The sequence below is a fragment of the Ips typographus genome, linkage group LG2, assembly GCF_016097725.1.
Source record: "Ips typographus isolate SLU linkage group LG2, UJ_Ityp_2.0, whole genome shotgun sequence".
Taxonomy (NCBI): Eukaryota; Metazoa; Arthropoda; class Insecta; order Coleoptera; family Curculionidae; genus Ips; species Ips typographus.
Genome location: NC_138423.1, coordinates 6378402 through 6397857, shown reverse-complemented (window position 1 = coordinate 6397857; position 19456 = coordinate 6378402). Strand labels below are relative to the sequence as shown.

At 35.1% G+C, this 19456-nt stretch overlaps 1 protein-coding gene and 2 long non-coding RNA genes across 9 annotated transcripts in view; 2 read left to right on the top strand and 1 right to left on the bottom strand.

Annotated features, from left to right (window-relative positions):
- The window catches only part of LOC145724330 (uncharacterized), a 111200-nt gene extending 103797 nt beyond the window's left edge, over positions 1-7403 (bottom strand). The window contains exon 1 of the long non-coding RNA XR_014176983.1: positions 7058-7403. This is a non-coding gene — a long non-coding RNA (uncharacterized LOC145724330). The remainder of the gene's footprint in view (positions 1-7057) is intronic.
- The window catches only part of GAPcenA (GTPase activating protein and centrosome-associated), an 81531-nt gene extending 62360 nt beyond the window's left edge, over positions 1-19171 (top strand). For 5 of the 7 annotated variants that reach the window (XM_081972495.1, XM_081972494.1, XM_081972493.1 and 2 more), the window contains 5 exons: positions 4225-4385; positions 7958-8077; positions 8143-8310; positions 8364-8462; positions 18818-19171. In XM_081972495.1, coding sequence (XP_081828621.1) covers positions 4225-4385; positions 7958-8077; positions 8143-8310; positions 8364-8462; positions 18818-19018 — 749 coding nt within the window. In that variant the 3' untranslated portion in view covers positions 19019-19171. Of the gene's footprint in view, positions 1-4224; positions 4386-7957; positions 8078-8142; positions 8311-8363; positions 8463-15090; positions 15163-18817 lie in introns of all 7 variants that reach the window. The other 2 variants (XM_081972497.1, XM_081972496.1) reach the window with 2 other exon arrangements.
- On the top strand, positions 880-4217 carry LOC145724329 (uncharacterized). The gene is made up of 3 exons (XR_014176982.1): positions 880-1007; positions 1139-2832; positions 2890-4217. It is a non-coding gene; the product is annotated as an uncharacterized LOC145724329 (long non-coding RNA).
- Positions 19172-19456: the final 285 nt, after the last annotated feature.

The following is a 19456-nucleotide window of genomic DNA, read 5'->3' as shown; positions in this document are numbered from 1 at the left end:
CGTCCATGAGTCTTTGAGATTTATAGGGTAGTGCAATATACCAATTTGTAGCCCTTGAAATTATCTTTTGACCACCCTGTATAGCGTTTTTACCTAAAACGTCGAATAACTGAGTTATTTACTGTTAAACCTAAGTTGTTTGCTGTAAAGTTTGATTTTGACGGTTTTCACTTTGACAGCCCATAACTCTGTTATTTTGACAGTTACAGGGTAGTTTTATATATACTAATTTGTACCAATATACCAATTTGTAGTCCTTGAAATTGTCTTTTGACCACCTTGTTTAGCATATACAGGGTGGTCCAGTTTTCATCGCGGAAACTTCAAAGAGCGATAGAGAATCGAAAAATAATATGAGTTTGCATTATAAACTATATTCGAGGAAAGCTGCGTTAAAGAAATACAGGGAGTTAAAGTTTTATATATTTTTTAGTTTTTGCTTTATAGTTCTTACAGTTTTAGAGATATTTAGCTCAAATTTGGACTAGATGTATCTTGTCATGTCCTACATCACTGGATATAAAAAAATATATAAAAAAAAATAAAATTTTTATATAGTTTATAATGCAAATTAGACGTTCACGAAAAGTTTAAGTAAAATATTTTCTAATTAAACCAATAGTACGGAAACGACCGAATTAAAATCAATTTTCGATGTTAATATACATAATATTTTTTACATTAGGTACAAAAATATTTGATAACCCTCTTATTAATAATCTAATTAGATTAACGGAACGAGATCGATAAAGCAATCATTCAAAACGTTATCGGCGCATTTTATAGATAATACATCCTGAATATTAACTACTAATGACATTTTCTATTAAGTTTAACTATTTTAAAGAGAGTCATCTAAATGCACACCTAATAAGTGTCAATTGATTAGTCTGTGCTGAAGCTTTCGTTTATTCAATTAATATTATAATCGACTGATACGTTTTTAAGTCTTACATTCTGCAATTTGGCGAAAATGATGTTTGGATATTTTCCAAGTTATGTGAGAGGTAATTAAAATCCTATAATATCCTTTTTGAGTATTTTGGTTTCATTCACATGCACATTAAGTGTGTTAATCTACCCTATCCATGAAATTTTACGCCCTGTACAGTTTTGACAAGTGATTTTTTTCTTAAAGGTTATATGACTAGCTGTACGTTGCCAACTAGTAATAAAAATGTAACTTTTGAAGGACGAATAGATATGATGAGTTTTACTACGCTGTTGCAAAACCTATAAAATAAAGTCCTGCAGCAGAATGTGCCTAACACGATCATGATAAACCTCTGAAGCTGAATCAATGCCATTTTAAATGGGTTTTATTGGTAACTCTGTGGAGAAAAGCTAAGGAACCAATTTTTTTGAAAAGTTATTCACATAATATTTCTTGTTTGTTAGGCCAATCTGTTTATTACATTTCTATAACGATTAGTTAGGAGCTAAAGGTTCAACATTTAACTGTAACCAGTCTAACATTTCCCTTTTGAAGACAAATAATGCTCATTCCTTAGGAAGTCTCTTAAGAATAATGGATAAACGATTGATGTTAGGTTTCACATTTAAAACTTAAATTACTATATAAAATGTATACAATTTCTTTTGCGGGATTCGTATTGCGATTCAGTAAAAGTTTTACGGCAAGTATGTACCCAATTTATGTGAACTGGTACAAGCAGGAATCAAAGTCACTGAAAGATGGTGCATTGCCATGGGGCTGACTATAAATCCAGCCAAAACCACTGTTGTTCCATTAGCAAGAAGAAGGAAGCTGGCGACTCTGAAAACTATCCAGATATCTGGAGAATTCTTAGAATTCAAGCAAGAAGTTAAATTTCTAGGAATAACACTAGATCACAAACTTCTTTGGAACAGGCACATTCAGGAAACTGTCAGTAAAGCCACAATGGCCTTAATGGTGTGCAGAAGCCTGGCATGAGGCGGCTACTTGCTACAATAAAATCAGACAAGGTACTGCTAGGCAAATTATTAGCCAATTTCAAATACTGGCATTCCTATGCATAACAGGAGCCATGAGAGCATTCTGAGATGGATGTATATCACCATGATTACTTCCATTATTACGTATGAGGCGGCTGCTTGCTACAATAAAATCAGACAAGGTACTGCTAGGCAAACTTTTAGCAAAGTACAAAGACTGGCATGCCTATGCATAACAGGAGCCATGAGATCATGTTCTACAGCGGCAATGGAGGTCATGTTTGAACTCACACCGTTGCACCTCACTGTGCAAGGAGCCGCTGAGGCAGAACGGTGGTAAGTAGAAGAGCTTGGATATCTCTATCAAAAAGCATTAGACATCTGATGTATCCAAAAGATGAAACTATCAGGAAATTTAACTTTGGAAGTACGTTCTTCACTAAGTTAAGCCACAAGAATGAGTGGACCAATGAATCTGTTACTTACCGTCTGGGCGAACACATCATTAATTGGTATGCAGAAGACAAACAGGAGCCGGAGTGTTTGGGCCAAGAACCAAATTCTCGGAACTAGTGGGTAAATACCCGAAAGATGCGCTCAGTTCAGCATTGACAACGGCTATCACCCATAGTCAGCTCTAAAATGGTATGGGAATGTTAGGCAAACTCAAGGAACTAGGCAGAAATAATGTCACCTTGCTCTGTGGCAGAGAAATTGAGGGAAATGAGAAAGCCAACATTCTGGCTAAAAAAAGAGGCCGAGACTCCGTTTACTGGACCAGAACCCTTCTGTGGCTTGGGGGATGTCACCTGTAAACACGAGCTCAAATTGAAGGAGGAACACGAAACAGCCAAGCTCTGGGTACAACTCACTGGACTAAGAAACTTCTTGGAGGTGAGAACCGGGAAAGGAGTAATGAATTGGTAAAATTGAGTAAAAAAAAACTCTCAGGACACTGTCGCTTGAGAGGCCACCTGAAGCGGATGAGCCTAGGAAATCACGGAGACTGCAAATTCTGTGAGGAAGAAACTCCTGAACACCTGCTGTGTGAGTGTGATGTAAACTCAAACGCAAGGACCAACCTGTGTGGTAGCAGCATTATCAATGATGGGGAGATTTCCTCTCTAAAACTGACTCAGCTGTACAAGAGGCCTCATGGCCGCAGTACATTATCACCCCGACAGCTACAAATCTACAATCTACTCAAATTTCCCCTTAAGTTGAATACTTTAGGTTTTACGGATTTGAAAAAGTGTATCGCTAGATATGTCATTCATCTAGAAAAATCCTTTTCATAATTACTGGCCAATTCAATGATATAACCTTAAAAATGCACTTTACAGCTTCATGAAGGAAATGTTGACATTTTACGATCACGTGACAACGTCGTAACGTGTTTTTTTTTAGTTTGATGAGCTAAACTTTGACAGTTGTCACTCGTCTGTCATCTTTTCACAGCCGTTACACTTCTAGACAAATATCAACACTCGTTTACTTTAGCGTAAAATAATAAAGGACATTTTTTACTCGGTAATTGGTCGATTTCTGTATAACTTCAATTGATATAACCTTAAAAATTCACTTTATAGCTTCATGAAGGGAATGTTGACAGTGTATGGTCACGTGACAACTATCATAATTATCAAAACAAGCTCATTATTTTAACAGCCAGCGGGGTTGAAAATTTGTATTTTATAGTTTGTCACTAGTGTGTCAATTTTTGGCGCAGGTGGGATCACATGACAGCTGTCAAACTATTTGACAAATATCAAAATTTATATAGTTTAACGTAAGACAGTAAAACACATTTTTCTCTCGGTAATTTGTTAATTTCTGTCTGAATTCAATTGACGTAACATTAAAAATAAATTTTATAGCTACATGAAGGCAAATTTGACAGTCTACAGTTACGTGACCTGTCATAAATTCCTTGATTTAAATTTTAAAAAAGTAACCAACCTAACTTTGATCAACTATAGATGCATATTTGAAATCAGAAAATCAATCATAATTCAAGGATATGTCAAAAAATTGACAAGTGATCAATCAGATTCTGGCGATTCGGGAAAAATACTGCAACTATGCTGTCTGTCACATCAAAAATTAACGAAGTTAGGTATGAAGTAAAATATAAACAATCACCCTCTACATACATGTAAGTCAGTTTGTTACGTTTTCGTTTTCCAAGCAAAGTTTAACTAAAAGTTTGTCAGAGTGAGCTTGTATTACTAATATCTGGCAAGTCGCGGTCGATACGACCAACATATTTTTGTTAACCATCCTTAGATGGTTGGGAAATAATTTCTTCGGATTCAGAGGCGCAGGACCGCCAGGAGAACGAGGCTTCCGAACTCGAAAAACTGCAAATGACGATTCAGAGACTGGAAGAGGATAAGAAACTTATGGCCGACGAAATCTATAAGTTGAAGGAAATGTTAAAGCGCGAGGTACGTTTTCCATGGTAGTGTCAAGTATATAGAGGGTGTTTGATAATATGTATATGCGTAGCTCGACTAAAAATCTGAAACAAAGTGTGTTTTGAAATTGACTTGCGAGTATCTCCCGAAACGTTTCTCTTTTCACAGAAAACAGCTTTTTTATGCATTTTGTAGTCAAAATTGGTGAATATTTTGAAGGGATAGTTGATTTCAATTCAAAGTCAATCCTTTTTGAGCAAAATCAACTTTTTAACGTTGACAAACATGGTCAGTTTTTTGCAATTTTATTTAAACGTTGGAACAACTAACTGTAACCTGTTTCTAAAATGTACTAGCAAGTTAATAGATTTTTTTTTTCATATTTTTGGATGATGTACCATATCTTTAAGTCCTGCGCATATACAGTGTGGTCCAGTTTTAAATGTCAATAATGCACCATTCGATAGCCCATCAGAAAATAAGTCGACATGCATTATTTCATTTTCCTGAAAAATGCTTCTTAAGGAAAATACTACAGTTCTTAAAAGTTCAGTTTAAAAAATCGATTTCTGGTCATAACTGTCCGTTGGAGAACTGTCCCATGTCACTGGATATTTTTAAAAAATTACAGTTTTTTTTACTTTTCTTATTCAATTTGAAAAAATAAGCATCTCTTATAAAATTCTTATTTGAAACTTTGTTTACGAGATCCAAAACCAACCCAACCCAACTTAAAAATTGTCCTGAAAACGGTCAAAATTGACAAGCTTAAAAATGTCTTTGTAGTCAGTTTTCATAGTTTCCAAACAAATTGAAACATTTTGGTTTTAAAAATTGACTTAGAAACCAGTAAATTTACTTTGAAATGGTGAAAATTCACTTGAAAGGCTTAAAAATTGTCTTTTTAACCAGTTTTAATACTTTTCAGACAAATTGAAATACTTTAGTCTTGAAAATTTACTTGGAAACTGTGAAAATTGACGTGAGAGGCTTAAAAACGGTCCTTGTAGTCAGTCGTCATAGTTTTCAAATAAGTTGAAAACTTTAGTATTGAAAATTGACTTGCAGACAAGAAAAACTACTTTCTCTAGAATTTTTGACTACAAATTCAGACATTTAAACCTTGAAAATTGACTTGGACACTAAAAAGTGACTCTGAACCAATTAAAAGTGACATCAGAAGCTTAAAATTCCATTTGAAGTAAGTTTTCATAATTTGAAAAAACATTTCAATATTTTAATCTTGAAAATAGTCTTTAATACAAGATATTGACATTGGATTCATGAAAATTGACATGAAGACTAACCTTTCAAGTTTTTTTACCTTGCTTTTCATTTTCTTAGAACTCTGGACTATTTTAGACTTAAAAAACAATTTTTACATTTTTCATTGGCTTAAAAAACAATTTTTACATTTTTCATTGGCTTAAAAATGTCATTTCAAGCTTTTCCACTATTAACATGACTTCTAGACCCTTCAGTGTTAAAAATTCGAAGATTTCTTAAAAATCTAGACTGTTTTTAGTGCTTTTAGGCTGTTTTCAGCTTGAAAAATCGAGTTTTAAGTCTCTTCACGATCTTCACAAAGTTTTCGACTTATCAAGTCTGAAAGCCAGTTTGTACACTGTCCGTAGTCTTGAAAATGTCATTTCAAGCTTCTTCACTATTACATTGGCTTCTACACACATCATTGCAAAAACTTGGAGCATTTCTAATAAATTCGGACTGTTTTTTACTGCTTTAAGACTGAAAAACCGAGTTTCAGACACTTCAGAGATGAAAGTAATCAATGTTGGCACTAAATGCTACGATATTAGTTTTGAACACTAATTTTTAGAATTGAATTAGTCCGAAAATTTAAATTGGTCTGTTACCAGTGTTTAATTGAATTCTAGACTTGTTTTAATACAGAAAGTTGAGTTGTACACCAACCGAAACTTCTTGTCTGTTTTTGTGACTCAGGTGGTATTATTACAAATCTTAATAAGGAAAACCGGTTAATTTAATTATAAAACAATATAACACGCAGACACAGCATCAAAGATATACAAAGTAAAAAAAAACTTATAAATTCTCTTGAAAACAAAATATTATACACAAAACTTTATTATTTTAGGTTTCAATTTTTTAATGCAACTTAGACTACTCCAAGTTGACTTTTGACAAGTTACTATGCAAAAACGTCAACATTTTTCCATTTTCTGTTGTGCCAGCGTGAAAGGTTGTTTTCTGAAGCTGGCAACATTTATGAAGCCAAAAGAAATAGACTGACAACAGAAAATAGGAAAATGTTGACGTTTTTGCATAGTGCAGTAGACATTTTTGTCAATTTTGAATAATATCCATTGAGCGAAGCAAATAGAACGGAAAAATAAAGGCCGCATTCGTTTTCACGCTCCATGGAGCTAGCAGAGCTTTCTTGACGTCACAATGACGTAATTTGACAGTTGCTTAAATTATAGTTTTGCTAAATTACGTCATCGTAACGTCAAAAACGCTCTACTCGCTCCATGAAGCTTGAAAACGAATGCAGCCAAGCCTCCTATATCGACGTCTCTAAACAATTTTGACGTATGTCATTCACATCACATAACGAGTATTCATTTCATAAATATTTGGTACAAATTTGATTAAATTTATTGGTTATGACAGTTACTATTCTCGCGGAGTGAGTTTACCCGTGCGTCACGAAGTCAACAAACCTGTTGTGTTCATATTATAGAAAAGGGCGTGTCTAAAGCTTCGTCACGTTTAAAATTTTGCGTGTATTGTCAGTCAGAAAGTAAAGATCTTTTGCTGCAAATTTGCACTAAAACAACCTTATACCAAAGCAAATCAAAAATATCTTGACCGAAATAACATTTTTTATTTATGAGAGTCTCCGTTTGGATCATAGAATTCCGTCTAAATTTGAAACCCAATTTATTTACCAAAATTCGCAGAGATGTGTCACCAATATGTAGTATTTCTTTAACTTTAAGCTCTTGATTTAGGTTCTGGATGGTTACATGTTTTTCTAAAATAAATACAACAAATTAAAAATTCAATAAGACATTCTGATTGATGCTGTAGTATCTCATATCTCATTTTCAGGTTGCAATTCGCTTATTTTATTTTAAACCCGCTAAATTTTGGTTAGATCGTGACAGCCGACATCAAAAAAAATAAAAATATTAATAATAATATTATGAAAGTACTTACAGAATGTTAAAAGCGTAGAAACAATAGCTCTTAAAAGAACTGTGGTGGTGTGGTAAATAGAAAACTTTATAAATAATTAACAACACAAAGAAACGGAAAAAAATTAATAGTAAACAAATCAAATAAATTTCGATGGTTGTCAAACTGACAATGACTGAAATAAAAGCGCTAATCAGTAAATGTTTTTTTTTTGGAAGACATTCACTTAGATACTTACCCTTTCTGAAAGTGAACAATAGACAAGGATGAAGTCAATAATGCATGTCTACTTCTAAATCACAGGGGGATGACGCACGGGTAAACTCAGACCGCGAGAACAGTATGATGAATTATTGACACTTAAAACTAGACCACTCTGTACTATAAAACACTCCGTGTAATTGTGTGATTGATTTAAATAGGTGGATGAAGCTGATCGGGAGAAGAAAACTAATATGGATACAATAAATGAGTTCAAGTTGATAAGGCAGAGGTTGGATGTACAACTGAATGTCGCTAAACAAGAACTAGACAGTTTGAAGGTGACTTTATATGGTTATTGATTCTCTTCAGGTTTTCTGGAACACTTTGTTTACTTAAATTTCAGGATAAAGTTTCAAATTGTCCCGATTGCTCCAAGTTTGCCGGAGGTCTTGGTGATAGCTGTCGTAGCGGATCTGGCGATCAACCAACCGGCGAGGACCGAATACGGGAGCTAGAGCTGGAGCTAGCTCAAACCAAACTAGCTCACGTTGAAGCCGAATGCCGAAATCAGGTAATTTGTTTCAAGCTGTAACTGACCGTATGTGAATAATTTTTGTGGTTAAGAATTTAACACATCAATTGAGATCTGCGGAGCACGAACTCAACACAACGAAAAATACTTGGCAACAACGGATGAGCAAGGCTCTAAGTTCGATTAAAGAGGTATGTTACGATTTTTATGTTTTTATTAATTATTGTCTGTTTTGCATGGTTTTCTATTTTTTCATTGGCTTTTACACTTTATACTAACTGATTATTTCACTTATATCGCACGTTTACTAAGCAAGTCATTAATTATTTCAGCTTGAAATTAATGGTTTTGTTCACTTGACATTACAGTTTTGCGAAGAAGGTTCATTCTATTTTTCAACCGTGGTAATATAATATTTTTGTTCATTGTACTTCTTTGAACACACGGTATTTTCATCTCAATTATGGGTAATCACACAATAATTAGATATATAGGTTGATTGATGGTCGATGGTAGGTTAGAAGTTAAGGGAAAAAGGGACTTATACTACGTTTCCATGCAAATTAAAAACGTTTTGAGTTTTGAATTGTGCCTTGTAAACTCGTTTTCAATTCGGTTTCAATCTTATTTCACTTTAAGGTCGATTCGCCGATTTTTGGGATCGTATCGGGATTGAAATAGCATGGAAACACTTTAAAAATGAAAACGATTTTGAAATCGAGAAAATACGTCACAATTGTGTATTGTCAACGTGTAAATGTCATTTTTCACTTCTTTAAGTTAGAGAACATAACTGAAATTTTTAAATTTTTTCATACCAGAAATGGTTGGCTGGACAAAGAAGTAAAACTTCTACTAGAAATTTTCCAAACACAAAACATCAATCAGTATTTTGATACCAAGAAGTATACAAATGGAGAAATTTACCAATTGGTTTATGAGGAATTAGTAAAGAAAGGTGTAACTACGTTACATTCTAGTCTGCATATTTGTTACTTTTGAGCTATTCTACGTCTGTTGGGACCACATTGGTGGCTAGATTTCACTAGTCCGTGGTCAATCTGTGCCAAATTGTATTATTTCGTCTCAAAACCGGCATAGATCGATTCCGCTAATGTTCTAGTCTGCATATTTGTTACTTTTGAGCTATTCTACGTCTGTTGGGAGCACATTGGACGCTGAATTTGGCTCCTTCGTGGTTAATCTGTGCCAAATTGTATTATTTCGTCTCAAAACCGACATAGATCAATTCCGCTGATGTTCTAGTCTGCATATTTGTTACTTTTGAGCTATTCTACGTCTGTTGGGACTACATTGGTGGCTAGATTTCACTCGTTCGTGGTCAATCTGTTCCAAATTGTATTATTTCGTCTCAAAACCGGCATAGATCGATTCCGCTGATGTTCTAGTATGCATATTTGTTACTTTTGAGCCATTCTAGGTCTGTTGGGACCACATTGGACACTGAATTTGGCTCCTTCGTGGTCAATCTGTGCCAAATTGTATTATTTCGTCTCAAAACCGGCATAGATCAATTCCGCTGATGTTCTAGTATGCATATTTGTTACTTTTGAGCCATTCTAGGTCTGTTGGGACCACATTGGACACTGAATTTGGCTCCTTCGTGGTCAATCTGTGCCAAATTGTATTATTTCGTCTCAAAACCGGCATAGATCAATTCCGCTGATGTTCTAGTATGCATATTTGTTACTTTTGAGCCATTCTAGGTCTGTTGGGACCACATTGGACACTGAATTTGGCTCCTTCGTGGTCAATCTGTGCCAAATTGTATTATTTCGTCTCAAAACCGGCATAGATCAATTCCGCTGATGTTCTAGTATGCATATTTGTTACTTTTGAGCCATTCTAGGTCTGTTGGGACCACATTGGACACTGAATTTGGCTCCTTCGTGGTCAATCTGTGCCAAATTGTATTATTTCGTCTCAAAACCGGCATAGATCAATTCCGCTGATGTTCTAGTATGCATATTTGTTACTTTTGAGCCATTCTAGGTCTGTTGGGACCACATTGGACACTGAATTTGGCTCCTTCGTGGTCAATCTGTGCCAAATTGTATTATTTCGTCTCAAAACCGACATAGATCAATTCCGCTGATGTTCTAGTCTGCATATTTGTTACTTTTGAGCTATTCTACGTCTGTTGGGACTACATTGGTGGCTAGATTTCACTCGTTCGTGGTCAATCTGTTCCAAATTGTATTATTTCGTCTCAAAACCGGCATAGATCGATTCCGCTGATGTTCTAGTATGCATATTTGTTACTTTTGAGCCATTCTAGGTCTGTTGGGACCACATTGGACACTGAATTTGGCTCCTTCGTGGTCAATCTGTGCCAAATTGTATTATTTCGTCTCAAAACCGGCATAGATCAATTCCGCTGATGTTCTAGTATGCATATTTGTTACTTTTGAGCCATTCTAGGTCTGTTGGGACCACATTGGACACTGAATTTGGCTCCTTCGTGGTCAATCTGTGCCAAATTGTATTATTTCGTCTCAAAACCGGCATAGATCAATTCCGCTGATGTTCTAGTATGCATATTTGTTACTTTTGAGCCATTCTAGGTCTGTTGGGACCACATTGGACACTGAATTTGGCTCCTTCGTGGTCAATCTGTGCCAAATTGTATTATTTCGTCTCAAAACCGGCATAGATCAATTCCGCTGATGTTCTAGTATGCATATTTGTTACTTTTGAGCCATTCTAGGTCTGTTGGGACCACATTGGACACTGAATTTGGCTCCTTCGTGGTCAATCTGTGCCAAATTGTATTATTTCGTCTCAAAACCGACATAGATCAATTCCGCTGATGTTCTAGTCTGCATATTTGTTACTTTTGAGCTATTCTACGTCTGTTGGGACTACATTGGTGGCTAGATTTCACTCGTTCGTGGTCAATCTGTTCCAAATTGTATTATTTCGTCTCAAAACCGGCATAGATCGATTCCGCTGATGTTCTAGTATGCATATTTGTTACTTTTGAGCCATTCTAGGTCTGTTGGGACCACATTGGACACTGAATTTGGCTCCTTCGTGGTCAATCTGTGCCAAATTGTATTATTTCGTCTCAAAACCGGCATAGATCAATTCCGCTGATGTTCTAGTATGCATATTTGTTACTTTTGAGCCATTCTAGGTCTGTTGGGACCACATTGGACACTGAATTTGGCTCCTTCGTGGTCAATCTATGCCAAATTGTATTATTTCGTCTCAAAACCGGCATAGATCGATTCCGCTGATGTTCTAGTATGCATATTTGTTACTTTTGAGCCATTCTAGGTCTGTTGGGACCACATTGGACACTGAATTTGGCTCCTTCGTGGTCAATCTGTGCCAAATTGTATTATTTCGTCTCAAAACCGGCATAGATCGATTCCGCTGATGTTCTAGTATGCATATTTGTTACTTTTGAGCCATTCTAGGTCTGTTGGGACCACATTGGACACTGAATTTGGCTCCTTCGTGGTCAATCTGTGCCAAATTGTATTATTTCGTCTCAAAACCGGCATAGATCGATTCCGCTGATGTTCTAGTATGCATATTTGTTACTTTTGAGCCATTCTAGGTCTGTTGGGACCACATTGGACACTGAATTTGGCTCCTTCGTGGTCAATCTGTGCCAAATTGTATTATTTCGTCTCAAAACCGGCATAGATCAATTCCGCTGATGTTCTAGTATGCATATTTGTTACTTTTGAGCCATTCTAGGTCTGTTGGGACCACATTGGACACTGAATTTGGCTCCTTCGTGGTCAATCTGTGCCAAATTGTATTATTTCGTCTCAAAACCGACATAGATCAATTCCGCTGATGTTCTAGTCTGCATATTTGTTACTTTTGAGCTATTCTACGTCTGTTGGGACTACATTGGTGGCTAGATTTCACTCGTTCGTGGTCAATCTGTTCCAAATTGTATTATTTCGTCTCAAAACCGGCATAGATCGATTCCGCTGATGTTCTAGTATGCATATTTGTTACTTTTGAGCCATTCTAGGTCTGTTGGGACCACATTGGACACTGAATTTGGCTCCTTCGTGGTCAATCTGTGCCAAATTGTATTATTTCGTCTCAAAACCGGCATAGATCAATTCCGCTGATGTTCTAGTATGCATATTTGTTACTTTTGAGCCATTCTAGGTCTGTTGGGACCACATTGGACACTGAATTTGGCTCCTTCGTGGTCAATCTGTGCCAAATTGTATTATTTCGTCTCAAAACCGGCATAGATCGATTCCGCTGATGTTCTAGTATGCATATTTGTTACTTTTGAGCCATTCTAGGTCTGTTGGGACCACATTGGACACTGAATTTGGCTCCTTCGTGGTCAATCTGTGCCAAATTGTATTATTTCGTCTCAAAACCGGCATAGATCGATTCCGCTGATGTTCTAGTATGCATATTTGTTACTTTTGAGCCATTCTAGGTCTGTTGGGACCACATTGGACACTGAATTTGGCTCCTTCGTGGTCAATCTGTGCCAAATTGTATTATTTCGTCTCAAAACCGGCATAGATCGATTCCGCTGATGTTCTAGTATGCATATTTGTTACTTTTGAGCCATTCTAGGTCTGTTGGGACCACATTGGACACTGAATTTGGCTCCTTCGTGGTCAATCTGTGCCAAATTGTATTATTTCGTCTCAAAACCGGCATAGATCAATTCCGCTGATGTTCTAGTATGCATATTTGTTACTTTTGAGCCATTCTAGGTCTGTTGGGACCACATTGGACACTGAATTTGGCTCCTTCGTGGTCAATCTGTGCCAAATTGTATTATTTCGTCTCAAAACCGGCATAGATCGATTCCGCTGATGTTCTAGTATGCATATTTGTTACTTTTGAGCCATTCTAGGTCTGTTGGGACCACATTGGACACTGAATTTGGCTCCTTCGTGGTCAATCTGTGCCAAATTGTATTATTTCGTCTCAAAACCGGCATAGATCGATTCCGCTGATGTTCTAGTATGCATATTTGTTACTTTTGAGCCATTCTAGGTCTGTTGGGACCACATTGGACACTGAATTTGGCTCCTTCGTGGTCAATCTGTGCCAAATTGTATTATTTCGTCTCAAAACCGGCATAGATCGATTCCGCTGATGTTCTAGTATGCATATTTGTTACTTTTGAGCCATTCTAGGTCTGTTGGGACCACATTGGACACTGAATTTGGCTCCTTCGTGGTCAATCTGTGCCAAATTGTATTATTTCGTCTCAAAACCGGCATAGATCAATTCCGCTGATGTTCTAGTATGCATATTTGTTACTTTTGAGCCATTCTAGGTCTGTTGGGACCACATTGGACACTGAATTTGGCTCCTTCGTGGTCAATCTGTGCCAAATTGTATTATTTCGTCTCAAAACCGGCATAGATCGATTCCGCTGATGTTCTAGTATGCATATTTGTTACTTTTGAGCCATTCTAGGTCTGTTGGGACCACATTGGACACTGAATTTGGCTCCTTCGTGGTCAATCTGTGCCAAATTGTATTATTTCGTCTCAAAACCGGCATAGATCGATTCCGCTGATGTTCTAGTATGCATATTTGTTACTTTTGAGCCATTCTAGGTCTGTTGGGACCACATTGGACACTGAATTTGGCTCCTTCGTGGTCAATCTGTGCCAAATTGTATTATTTCGTCTCAAAACCGGCATAGATCGATTCCGCTGATGTTCTAGTATGCATATTTGTTACTTTTGAGCTATTCTACGTCTGTTGGGACTACATTGGTGGCTAGATTTCACTCGTCCGTGGTCAATCTGTGCCAAATTGTATTATTTCGTCTCAAAACTGGCATAGATCGATTCCGCTAATGTTCTAGTATGCATATTTGTTACTTTTGAGCCATTCTAGGTCTGTTGGGACCACATTGGACATTGAATTTGGCTTCTTCGTGGTCAATCTGTGCCAAATTGTATATTTCGTCTCAAAACCGGCATAGATCAATTCCGCTGATGTTCTAGTCTGCATATTTGTTACTTTTGAGCTATTCTACGTCTGTTGGGACTACATTGGTGGCTAGATTTCACTCGTTCGTGATCAATCTGTGCCAAATTGTATTATTTCGTCCCAAAACCGGTATAGATCGATTCCGCTGATGTTCTAGTATGCATATTTGTTACTTTTGAGCCATTCTAGGTCTGTTGGGACCACATTGGACACTGAATTTGGCTTCTTCGTGGTCAATCTGTGCCAAATTGTATTATTTCGTCTCAAAACCGGCATAGATCGATTCCGCTAATGTTCTAGTATGCATATTTGTTACTTTTATGGGACAAGTGGAGAAGTCCGTTCAGAGTGTAACTATTTTGCCATGCTTGATGAAATATTGAGTGCCAGACCATCATCCAGTTTGTGGGGTGGACACTCTTGACGAATATGAAGAAAGAAGTGCATGGGAACTCAAATGACACATCTCAATCGTTTCTGCGTTTTGTCAAAAGCTCAATCTAGTTTCAAAACCGATTTGAAAATTAGCATGGAAACTCTTAACAAATTTCAATTTTGAGATCCTTTTAAAAACGCCTTCAATTGCATGGAAACGTACTATAATACCTACGATTAGCTAAATTATGACTCATAATCCATTGGAAATCCAGAAACTGGAAATACTGCATCTGAATTACTGGCCATTGGTGATCATGACCAAACATGCCTGATATATAAATTGAAAATTTGGAATATAATCTGGTGTTATTAGTGGTTCAAAAGCAACAACACATTTCTCATCAAGTCATCAGAAAGTTGCAAAAATATGTTGTGGTGTGGTTTTATGCAATATTATTTTTTACTTTTTAGCCCAAACCTAGGAAAATCTATAACACTGACAGCCTGATCTTTAAGTAATCCCCAAATGCATGACATCCTGAGGTAATGCTTCATTTTATTTATTTTTGTTTTGTGTTCTGTTTTTGTCTGAGGCCGTAGATGCTTTTTGGTTTCTTTAAGTCCATGTTTGAAGGATTAGTGGGGTTTAAATATATTCACATTAACACTATTTAACCAATTTAACATTTACGTACTCAAAAGGAAGAAAGTGTGCATGTACTGTACTACCTAACTAAGGTTTATGATATTTATATCAACGAAATTTGGGACTTGTTACTGTGTAATGTAATAACTTAATATTTGCCATTACACTGTTGTTACTATACAGGGTGTCCCACGACGAAAGACATTTTGGATTGATATTGGAAAAAGTATAAATAGGAGAGTTTTGAAAATTTGACAGGATACTGATGTGGGCACGCCCAATCTAACTAAAATATTTTCAAGCACTTCCGTTTATACCGGAAATCGATCACAACTTTCTTATTTTAAATAGAACACCACATACACATATTACTACATATTTGGATTCCTCACAAAATTCTAACCAACTTTTGTGTACAATGCCCTATGCCTATCTCTAGCCGTTTTCGAAATATTTGATGTTTTTCCAAAAAAGTGACAGTTGCAACGCTCAACATATTTTTGTACTCTGTCAAAACCGTATTTCATTTTGCAATGAAACTGTGGATTATTACAAATAAAGGATCGTTTTATTAAACTGAGGGTGCGTAATAACTCATTTGTATGCAGGGTCGTCAAAAAAAAAATCATAAACTTGCCACTAAAAAAAATGAAAAATGTCAAGTTTTTTAAATAGAAACCCACATTTTTTATGACGTAATCATTTTGAGCATTAAAAATTACTATACGTTTCAATTTACTTGCCTATACCTAAATCCAACCCATTTCGTTTTATTTGAGAATTAACCTTTTTTCATTAGGCTGCATGGTTGAGAATAGCTGGTACTCTAGTTGGTCATGCTTTTGACATACAGTGATATTGGAGACCTGCAGGGCATGTTAATAACACTAGTGACTTGAGTGTTTTGATAACTGCAAATATGCCGTAGCGGTTACGTTATTCAAACCAAGATTACTTAAATCTGTTTATTATTTACGGAGAATGTGATAAAGTTGTGAGTAGAACATGTGAGGTATTTGCCGCTCGTTATCCAGAAAAACCAAAGCCATCACCAAAAGCTGTCAAGCAAATAATTGAAAATTTTAAGAATAAGGGATCTGTGAATCTGAAAAGTTATTAAAACAAAACCAATCCTTAATAATACAAATGTAGAAATTGCGATTTTGGGCTATTTTGTTGCAAATCCAACTTCGTCAACAAGACAAGTTTCCGTAGAATCAGGCATATCCAAAAGCTCAATTCAAAGGATCCTGAAGAAACATAAATTTCACCCTTTTTCATTTAAATTAGTGCAACACTTAAAAGAGGTTGACTTTCCAAAGAGTGGTTATTATTGAGTTTGAAGAATTGTTTTTGAATAATATTATTTAGAGCGACGAGGCCAAATTCACTAAAAATGGAATGTTCAATAGACATAATTCACACTACTGGTGTGACATAAATCCACACGTAATTAGAGAGAGAAATTTTCAAGAAATCTGGAGTTTTAATAATAAAAAATGTTTATTCTCAAATAAAACGAAATGGGTTGAATTTAGGTATAGGCAAGTAAATTGAAACGTATCGTAATTTTTAATGCTCAAAATGATTCCTTCATAAAAAATGTGGGTTTCTATTTAAAAAACTTAAAATTTTTCATTTTTTTTAGTGGCAAGTTTAAGTAACGGCTAGAGATGTTGCTAACGGTCAATTTTATAAGTTCAGTTAAACGTCATAACAAAGTTAAATGATTAGTTTATTCATCTTTGTTTAGCTTATTTAATTCGTAATGGTTCTCTTTTCTTACCATTGATTTCCTGTGGATAATTTCCTAAAGTTTTATGTACAGGGTGTTACAATTTCATCTTTCTGTCATGTGGATGTCTTGCTTATTTTAAATAGAACCCCCTGTATATTATTGTATTTTTGAATAGTCCTATCGATTTCAAATATTTTTGATGTATTCAAACATTTTCTCACTAGAAGTGGGTTTTACCAGCGATTTTGTCCCTGACTGTCCTTCCGAACTGTGTTTACCTATAGATCTCATCTAAACAGTTTTCGAAATATTGATGTTTGAAAAATGACATTTTTTGTTTTTAAAGTGTCATTATTCCTAATCTGAATAATATAGAGCAAAACGGCTTGTATGTTCTTATCTTAACTTTTTGAGATCTATTGCGTGGTTATTTTAGAAAATTTGACAGGTATCAATTTCTTTACTGAAATAAAATTTTTGCAACTTGTCAAAATTAATATATAACCAAATGATAGATCTCAAAAAAAATAAGAACATGCAAGCCGTTTTGCCTCTATCTCATTCTGGTTAAAAGTTATGACACTTGGAAACATAAAAGTGTCATTTTTCAAACGTCAATATCTCGAAAACCGTTGTAGTATAGGTTACATGAAAAATATTTGAAATCGATAGGACTATTCAAAAATACAATAACATACAGGCTGTTCCAATTAAAATAAGAAAGTAGACATCAACTTCCGGTTAAACCGGAAGTGACAGAAAGATGAAAATACTTTTAAAACATAACACTCATCAAATTTCTTTTAATTCTAAAATTTCAAATTTCTATTAATATTGGATCCTAATAAACTTTTAATGATCGGTTTGGGTGACAAACCCTGTATAATTTACCAAAAATATGTTTGAAAGTACCATAAAAAATTATCTCTCTTTTTATTAATTTCATGCTCTACAAGATTACATTTAGATATTTTGATCCTTAAAGGTTTCCTTAAAGAGTTACAGGCGAAAAAAGAACAGAATGCACCAAACACGTCAAATGCATGAGAGTTGTATTAAAAATTATAAAAATTTACTGGTAAAGTCTATTTTGGCGTCAAAATCATGAAAATTGACCCATTTGACTTTAAAATCATACGAATTTATTTTAAAACTCAAAATTCACGTTAAATTCATGCAAAATTGACTTGCTAACCTGAAATTGACGAACATTTTATAAAAATTGATTAACATTTATTTGAAATACATGAAAGTGGACTTGGAAATCATAAAAACTGATTTGATAACTTGAATTTAACGTCAAGGTTATGAAAATTCTTTTGAGTACTTTGATGTAGGTACTAAAAAGTAAATTTTTGTAAAATATATAAGAAACGATGCACAATATGTGCAGGAAATTATTAACAGTATTTACTACCTACTTAGAAAGTCTATCTTGACTTTATAATTATGAAAATTGACTTGACTAAAACTTAAAATTCATTAAAATTTTCATAAAACTACTCATTTAACTTAAGAATCATAAAAATTTATTTGAAAAGTCAAAATTCGCGTTAAATTTATGAAAATGATTTTATAATTTCAAATTCACTTCAAATTCATGAGAGTTGTTTTAAAAATTCTAAAAATTTACTTGTAAAGTCTATTTTGAGGTCAAAATCATGAAAATTGACCCATTTAACTTGAGTTTAAGAGAATTCAAATTGACAAAGAAAATAAAAATGGATTGATGTTTAACTGAAAAGTGTAGTACAAAAATGGCCTTTAATGATGGCAAATAAATAATTTGGTTAATAAACTTTGTATTTTTTCAGGTGGCCAATAAACCAACCTTAACAACAAACCCCACAAACACGTCCACTTTTATATCTCATATCAACAACGTATATCGAAGAGAAAGCGTTCCACTGAGAGTACCGGAAAGAATCAACAGTATGAAAGAGGAAATCCGACGGGATTCCGCCCCCGTTATAAAAGATTCTCAAAGCTGTAACAGCTTGAAATCCCATAATTAATCACCTATCTCTATTTTAATTGTTCTTTTTTTTTTTTGGTTTAGAAGCGTTTATTTTTGGTGTTTGCATTTTGATATTACTTTCACTACAACAGCCGGAGTTTTGGCTGTTTTAGTGAAAACTTGTACATTTATTAAAAGTGTATTGATGTTACATGGTTCCGCTTCGGTCTCTACTTGTGTGTTTTGGGTTTCAAATTGATTGGTACAAATTCTATTGCCCTGTAGTTGGCAAACCTTGATTGGTATCAAACTGTACTTTGGTATTTCATTTGGAATTATCATTTTTATCCACGACCCGGTATATTATGAAGGTTTAATACGTCTGTTGGGCGTGGATTAAAGACCTTCATAACACTACGCTTACCTGTAAAGTCAGTAGTACCTATTTTAAAAAAAAGAAGGAACTAGCCGAGTTACGAAATCGGTTAAATGGGGA